Here is an 8691-nt window from a genome sequence, read left to right on the forward strand (position 1 = left end):
AGCATCAGACAATTTTGTGAACCCTGTCATCTTCCTTATATAAGACAAAGAATAGGTCTTCCACAGGCTCAGAAAATGAGGTTAGGGCCTTGGCCTTCAACTCCAGTGGCTGCTGCTCCCATTCTCTCTGGACTTTGAGAGATGGCACCTCCACATCTTATGTGCTAAGCTACATCATGGGGGCAGGCTATCTCAGGCTCCCAGAGCCAAAGAGCTCTGTCCTCCCTGGCATCAATCTGGTCACCTGTGCCCATGGTCTTTCCAACCCAGAGGCTCTGTCACAGGCCCAGGGGCCCTCCAGGCACGGAATCCATTGTCCAGGAACTCCTCCTCAGGTCCTTCAACTCACAGAGAACTTATGGACAAGAAAATGGGATGCAGTGGTATCTCAGAAGTTTATTCTCTCATATTAAATTCTCAGTAATCACTCTTCAATGAGTCAATATAGATGATGCAATGTAGACAACTAGGTAAGACACTGTATTCCTGAACCAGGTTTTGCCTACAGAATAATAAATTTCTCAGACTATCTTTAATTTATTCCTTTTGTGTTGTTGTTGTTAGCCTACCTGTGTAAGAATCTCTGGCTTCATAAAGAAAACTTTAAAGGTGTAACACACAGCCACTTCCTCCTGAACATCACTGCAGACCAGAATGTCTTCTGAAATCTCCACTCATTTATGATAAAAACTCTTACCAAAGTGGGTACAGAGGCAACATATCTCAACACAGTAAAAACTATTTATGACAAGCCCACAGCCAGCATAATACTCAATGGTGAAAAGCTGAAAGCCTTCCCACTAAAATCTGGAACGAAACAAGGATGTCCACTCTCACAGCAAAGGAAACCATAAGAAAAACAAAATGACAATCTATGGAATGGGAGAAAATATTTGCAAATGATACAACTGACAAAGGTTTAATTTCTAGAATATATAAACAGCTCATACAACTTGATAACAACAACAAAAAAACCAATCCAAAAATGGGCAGAAGACCTAAACAAGCAATTCTCCAATAAAGACATACAAATGGCCAATAGGCACATGAAAAAATGCTCGATTATCAGAGAAATGCAAATCAAAAATACAATGAGGTATCACCTCAGACCAGTGAGAATGGCTATCATTTTTTTAAACATTTTTTAATTGAGTTACAGTCATTTTACAATGTTGTGTCGAATTCCAGTGTACAGCACAATTTTTCAGTTATACATGAATATGCATATATTCATTGTCACATTTTTTTTCACTGTGAGCTAACACAAGATCTTGTATATATTTCCCTGTGCTATAGAGTATAATCTTGTCTATCTATTCTAAATATGCCTGTCAGTATCTACAAATTTTGAAATCCCAGGCTATCCCTTCCACAAATGATAAATTCTGGAGAGGCTATGGAGAAATGGGAACCCTCCTACACTGTTGGTAGGAATACAGTTTGGTGTAGCCATTATGGAAAACAGTATGGAGATTCCTCAAAAAACTAAAAATAAAGTTTCTGTATGATCCAGCAATCACATTCTTGGGCATATATCCAGAGGGAACTCTAATTCGAAAAGATACATGCACCTCAATGTTCATAGCAACACTATATACGATAGCCAAGACACGGAAACAGCCTAAATGTTCATCAACAGATGACTGGATAAAGAAGATGTGGTGTATTTATACAATGGAATGCTACTCAGCCAAAAAAAGAATAAAAGAATGTTATTTGCTACAACATGGACAGATCTGGAGAATGTCATTCTACATGAGTTAAGCCAAAAAGAGAAAGAAAAATACCATATGATATCATTCATACGTGGAATCTGAAAAAAGAAAAAAGAAGACGTGAATGAACTCATCTACAAAACAGAAACAGATTCTCAGACATAGTAAACAATCTTATGGTTACTGAGGGGAAAGAGGGTGGAAAGGGATAAATTTGGGAATTTGAGATTTGCAAATATTAACCACTATGTATAAAAATAGGTATAAAACAAATTTCTTCTGTATAGGACAGGGGACTATATTCAATATCTTGTAATAAACTTTAATGAAAAGAGTATGAAAATGAATATATGTATGTATATGTATTACTGGGACATTATGCTGTACACCAGATTGACACATTGTAATTGACTATTCATCAATAAGAAATAAATTAATTTTTAATTTTTAAAAATAAAAATTAATGAAATCTCCATGCAGTGTTGTTCCTTAATAGTTTGAGGAGATAAATTTACAAGTGTCACCTTAGTACAAGCAAAAGCCACGTGTTCTAGAGTCCCAGTGTGTCAACCTTCCAGGGTCTCACTGATCCCAGTGATGTCTATATTATCTCTTTTTCTAGTGAGAAAACTCAAATGAGTGTGAGGTGTGCCATGGAAAGGGAGCGCTGTTCTCCTGTGATACTTGCTCAAGGATCTTTCATGAGAAATGCCACATCCAACCTAAAGATGCTGGCAGGTTAGTGAGACCTGGCCCCCTCTTGCCCTTCCTTCTTGTGGTACAGCTTCTCCCACCATGCACACTCAGCTTGCAAGATTGTCTCTGGTTGCATGTGTCTTGATTGAGAAGCAGAGTCCTTAAGTATGGGGATCCAGAAACAGGGACAGAGCTGCTTAACAAAGCTAGCAGCAGTAGATTAATGAGGAGAAAAGTCTTCAAGTTGTTTTTAGGTATAATAAACAAAGGAGTGACCCCCCCACCTCCCTCACTTGGTTCCCAGACCCATACATTTTGATGAGGTGATGACTCCCTACATTAGTTGCTGGTTTAAAGCAGACACCACCTGCTATGGGAACACCCCAAAGCTGACAAAGCTGGGGCTGTGATGAGCTTTCAGAAGGCGATCACAGCAGTCTATCAAGTTAGTTGACCCTGAATCACAGGGTACATAAGACCCTTGAATTCTGTAGGTATTAGTCCACTGCTGCATTTGCTTGGCTGTAAGATATATCTTTGGTCAGAGGTGATGATATGTGAGATAACACATAGATTGATAAGGCATTCTATAAGTGGTGGTGTAAGCAGACTCGCTGTAGCCAAGAAGGATGATCTCTACCAGGATTATGTCTGTCCCTATAGAATAGAGCATGGCCCTCCATAATGGGAGGAGTCTAGTATAATTCACCTGCTCCCATGTAGCAACCAGAGAATGTGCACACTTATGGATTCAGCATAAATTTCTGCAGTTAGACAGTCTGCAGAGGCGGAAGACAAGTCATTGAGCTCATGTGTAGTCTCCAGCCCTGCACCATGGGCACTTTGTAATGGGCCCCTTGAGCAACCACTAGGGTGGCCAAGAAAAGAGGCTAAACGATATCTCTAGGGTGGATCATTGTATCCGTCTAATTGTCGCGAGGTCTGCAGTACAGAGCCTGGTAGAGGAGAGGAGAGAATGAATCTAGGAGCAAATGGAAGATATCTGGCACTCTGTTGGTAGATTTCCTTTTCAAGAAGTTTCTGCAGCCCAGATTCTAGACATAGAGTTGGCAGTGCCAGAGGAAAGGATGCCTGTGACTTATGCCCTGTGCTTATTCAGCTAAGTTGAGAGAAAGAGCTGGTTTCCTGATTTTTAATGTTATCTGATGACTCTTCGAGGACCAAGACTCCAGTGCTTAAGGTACTAATTTCCAACCCTCGATTCTAGCAGGCAGGAGTCTTTACCAAACTCACAGTGGCTCAGATGGGAACCCTAAGTTTTGAGGTGAATGAGAGTCTTTACCCACTGTGACACCTCACTTAGACTGTCAGCCTTCTACTACTATTGATGGGAGGGTTGTCTTTGGCATTTGAGCCCAAATGAGGCTCTAGTGCTGAGGGGTGTCAGAGAGAAGTAGGGTACAGCTGGAAACTACTATCTGAGCAGAGCACTCCAGTGGCTATAGACACAAAGGTTGATTCACAGAGAACCTCCCTTTGCTGACCTTATGTCCAACCTCTCAGGAACCCATGGAGTTGCAACTTCTGCAAGATAAAGGCTCTTCAGGAAAGGTACTCAGAAAGCCAACCATGTCATCAGGAATCTGAGGTCCTGAAGAGGAAGATGCTGCCTGAGGAGCAGCTGGTGAGTTGAAATGTAAACCTGAAGCCTCCTCCTTTCTGTTTACACAAGAGAAGCAGCACCACCTTGCAGGGGGCAGGAGGAAAGGTGCCCAAGGCAAACTGCTGTCCCTTGCTGTGCTCTGATCACATGACCTGACACCAACATTTCTTCACCACAGAAACTTGGTGTCTGTTTCACAATCTGCACGTTTGGGAGTTGTGCATCTATCTGAGCATACATAAGGCTCATTCTCTACAAGCTGCTTTTCACTTAAAATTTCCTCTCTCTTTTGCAGAAATGTGAGTTTCTCCTCTTGAAGTTATATTGCTCTCCCAAAAGCCCCTTTTTTGTCTCAGAACCACATTATATAAGTAAGAGCAATAAAACCCAAAACTGGCATCTGTCAGATTTGTGATATGAGTCCAGAGGGTACAAGTTGCCATTATCTTTGTCTTGTTGGTGAATGTCTTAGTCAGCTCAGTCAGCCCTTCAAAGCTCAGCTGCTATAACAAACTGCCATAGTCTGGGTGGCTTAAACAACAGGAATTTATTGCTCACAGTTCTGGGGGCTGGAAGTCCAAGATCAGGGTGCCAGCAGGGTCAGGTCCTAGTGAGGGCTCTCTTCCAGGTTGCAGAGAGCTGTCTTTTCTTTTTGTCCTCACAAGGGAGGGAGGGAGTTCTCTGAAGTCTCTTATAAGGGCACTAATCTCATCCATGAGGGCTCCACCCTCATGACCTAATTATCTCCCAAAGGTCCCACTTCCTGACACCATCACAGTAGGGGTGACGATTTCACCATATGAATTTGAGGAACACAAGCGCTCAGTCCATAACAGTGGGAGTCTACAGAAGGTAGACTTGGAACCCTCTAATAGCCTGCCCTTTGGCACTTTGTCAACAGAGTAGAGAGGCATCTCGGGCCGAAGAAGCCCATGGTTAAACAGACTCAAGAAAAAGTTGAGGAAGATATACCTACCGCCAGGTGGAGGGATTTGTGCAGGACATGCGTCTCATCTTCCAGAACCACAGACAGTATTCCAGTGTAAGTGGTTCTCCCTGCTTCTATTTTCTCTCGATTAAGTTGCTTTGTCTTTCACCTTCTTGTAAGCAGGTAAAAGTTGCAATTTCCCTCACCATCTGGCAAGCCCACAAAGTAAAAATTCTGGCAGTATTTTAAAAGCCCTCTGGGCTATGGTGGGGAAGATAATAACAGGCCAGAAGGTATCACTGAAAACGTTGCCCGAGGACCTCAGAGTTTACTCCTTCTAGATAGTCGGTTTGCCCACAGAGAACAGTGAACTGCAGACCTAGTCCCTTCCACAGGAAATGGAAGTGATTTTCTTTCTTTCTTTCTTTCTTTCTTTCTTTTTTTTCCACTGGATCTGGACAGTTCTGTGGGTGCCTCAAAAGTCCCTGCCCTGGGCCTGGGCTCCTGTCCCCACGCAGCCCAGACTCAGGGACCATTCTGGGGAGACTGGGTGTCGCGATACAGAGTATGTTCCTGTGCAGTTTGTGCTCCTGCCCTCTGGCATCCGGACCCTCAGGAATGTGTGGACAGGACCCACACACACACCTGGGCATCTTCCTATTTCCAGTGGTTCTAGAACTGCACTCCGGATTCAGAGCATGGTAGAGTTCTTACAAGCAGAATGTTTATGGCCTCGGTGCTCGTGGAGAAGTGGGACCAGTTCTCTCATCTGCTAGAAGCACATTTTAAACGCAACTTGTGTGTCTCATCTCTAAAGAAAGATACCAAATCACATTTCTCATATTTCAAAATCTTGAATTTCTTTACATTTGAATTTCTCTGTGGTGTATAATAAAGTTAACAAGGACTACCTTAAGGGATGGGAATAAAGGATAAAAGAAAACACCATGAATTTGCCTTAGACATTTCTGCACAATCAGAGTACTACAAGGAATATGTGCTGTGTTCAAAAATCAAATAACTAGATTTTAAAAAATTAATCAATAAATTTCTCATGAAGAATTAGAATGCAGTATAGTACTATTTTTGCTCCTCTGTATTCAAGATGAAGAAAAATGATCCAGCAATCAAAGAACATAAGCTACTCTCAACTGGATTAATTTTCGCTTAGCATCTGGGATAGTCTAAAATGAAACTCCAGGTTATCCGGAACATTGGGAGTCAAGCTCATTGGCAACCTAAGCCCACTGGCAATAGCTATTATTGTTTTTTGTCTTTGCTTTTTCAGGACAAGGAGAAATTCATCAGGCTGGGACTTCATCTAGAGGCCAGATTTGAGAATGACTTCACAGACATTTTTGTCATCCAGGAAATAAGCACAAACAGTATTCAGTTTGAGCCCCACCCTATTTTTTTTATGACATAACCCATTTCTAGGTCCCCCTTCAGAGACTCCAGCAGCTACAAGAGATCATGCCTGGGACCCCACTGAACATTATGCCCACTGCTGTACAAATAGCATATCACACTTCTTTTTCAGACTTGTTTTTTGTTGACATTCCTGCTCATTTATTTTTCTAAATGAAATTTAAAATTGTCAGATTATCTTCTTGAATAATTTAGGGTGAAATTTACAGAAGAAAATATATCTTTTTATAAAAGATTGTGTTATGTGCTTTACTTGAATCTTTTATTAGGCTCTTAAGTTTTCTTTTCTCCTCCCCACAGGATTTAATCATTTCTTATTTTACTCTCAGGTACTTAATACTTTTTCTTGTTATTGTGAATGTGACCTTTTCCCAATATATTTTGTTACTGAGTTTTGCCTGTTATAGAAAGCTATTGTGATTTATATATTTTAGTCACTGGTTACCTTACTGGATACTGGATAGCATTGCTTGTGGCTTCATCCTCAGTGCCATCAGGAAGCTCATAGTGGATGCATAGCATTTCCAATTTTCAATTTGCAGAATCATACTTGGTACATCTGATGGAAGCATGCCTCACCTGGGCACTCAAACCTCTGACAGTCCTTGCTTCTGTTAAGGAATGGCTCTGCCATGGCATCCTGCGGAACTTGCATGTCCACATAGGCAAGATCTACCAGCAGATGATCTCATCTAAGTCTTGAGAAAGCCCTATCATCCACCAGAACATGAAAGCCTGGGAGGCTTGCGAGGAGCTGCTACAAGGCTATTTCCCACGCGCTGCCTTCTGTTGTGACATACTTTCCTCATATTCCAAGCTCTGAAGAGGCATGAGGTAACATGAATGTGTACCATCACTCTTGCTTCATCATATGTCATCCACGTCCCCCTTGGCATTGGTGCTACCCACTGGGACATGGGGAGCTATCACCTTCGCTCTTCTTGCTTTGCTATCTATGGAAGTGATAAACAGTCTGAATCTTTTTTAAAAATTGAAGTACAGTTGATTCACAATGTTGTGTTAGTTTCAGGTGTCCAGCAAAGTGATTAGGTTAGATTAGATTAGATTCAATTATAGGTTATTACAACATATTAGTATAATTCCCTGTGCTACACAGTAAATCCTTGTTGCTTGCCTGTTTTATGTGTAGTAATTTGTATCTGTTGACCCCATACTCCTAATTTATCCCTCCTCCCTTCCCTCTCACCTTTGGTAACCATAAGTTTGTTTTCTATGTCTGTGAGTCTGTTTCTGTTTTGTATTTAGATTCATCTGCATTATTTTTTAGATTCCACATGTAAGTGATATCATTTAGTGTTTGCCTTTTTCTGTCTGACTTAGTTCACTAAGCATAATATTCTCTAGGTCCATCCAAGTTGCTGCAAATGGCATATTTCATTCTCTTTTATGGCTAAGTAATATCTCATTATATCTGTATACCACATCTTCTTAAGCCAATCATCTGTTGATGGGCACTTGAATTGGCTATTGTGAATAGTTTTTCTATAAACATTAGGGTGCATGTATCTTTTTGAATCAGAGTTTTTATTTTTTCTAAATATATACCCAGAAGCGGGATTGCTGGATAAAAGGGTAGCTTATTTTTTAATTTTTTTAAGGAAACTCTGTACTGTTTTCCATAGTGGCTGCACTAATTTTCATTTTCACCAACAGTACAGGAGGGTTAACTTTTCTCCATGCCCTCTCCAGCATTTGTTATTTGTAGACTTTTTGATGATGGCCATTCTGACCAATGCAAGGTGATACCTCATTGTGGCTTTGATTTGCATTTCTCTAATAACTAGCGATGTTGAACTTCTTTTCATGTGCCTGTTGGCTATTTGTATGTCAGAGAATGTTTTGTCTATGTTTTCTTCTAGGAGGTTTATAGGGTCTTATGTTTAAGTCTTTAAGCCATTTTGAGTTTATTTTTGTGTATGTGTGAGGAAGTGTTCTGCATGGGTCTGTCCAGTTCTCCCAGCACCACTTGCTGAAGAGACTGTCTTTTCTCCATTGTATATTTTTGCCTCCTTTGTCAAAGATTAATTGACAGGAGGTCTGTGGGTTTATTTCTGGCTCTCTATTCTGTTCCATTGATCTATGTGTCTGTTTTTGTGCCAATACCACCCTGTTTTGTTTACTGTAGCTTTGTAGTATTGTCTGAAGTCTGTGATGGTTATTCCTCCAGCTTTGTTCTTTTTCTTTAGTATTACTTTGACTATTGTGGGTCTTTTATAATTCCATATAGCTTTTAGGATTATTTATTCTAGTTCTGTGAAGAGGGTCCTGGGTGATTTGAT

At 40.8% G+C, this 8691-nt stretch overlaps 2 protein-coding genes across 4 annotated transcripts in view; both read left to right on the forward strand.

Moving 5' to 3' along the window:
- Positions 1 to 859, forward strand: part of LOC102520119 (nuclear autoantigen Sp-100) — a 69970-nt gene extending 69111 nt beyond the window's left edge. For all 3 annotated transcript variants that reach the window (XM_014558035.2, XM_032480453.1, XM_032480454.1), the window contains one exon: positions 565 to 859. Coding sequence is in view for 1 of the 3 variants with exons in the window: in XM_032480453.1 (XP_032336344.1) it covers positions 565 to 665 (101 nt within the window). In the remaining 2 variants the exon portion in view is untranslated. The remainder of the gene's footprint in view (positions 1 to 564) is intronic.
- Positions 681 to 6624, forward strand: LOC116663530 (nuclear body protein SP140-like protein). Its single transcript, XM_032479178.1, is given in 7 exon segments — positions 681 to 705; positions 2342 to 2453; positions 3936 to 4056; positions 4331 to 4446; positions 4962 to 5001; positions 5003 to 5077; positions 6252 to 6624. Coding segments are annotated over 7 exon segments (627 nt in total). The 3' UTR covers positions 6390 to 6624.
- The last annotated feature ends 2067 nt before the right edge of the window (positions 6625 to 8691 follow it).

Source organism: Camelus ferus, chromosome 5 (genome assembly GCF_009834535.1).
Source record: "Camelus ferus isolate YT-003-E chromosome 5, BCGSAC_Cfer_1.0, whole genome shotgun sequence".
Classification (NCBI taxonomy): Eukaryota; Metazoa; Chordata; class Mammalia; order Artiodactyla; family Camelidae; genus Camelus; species Camelus ferus.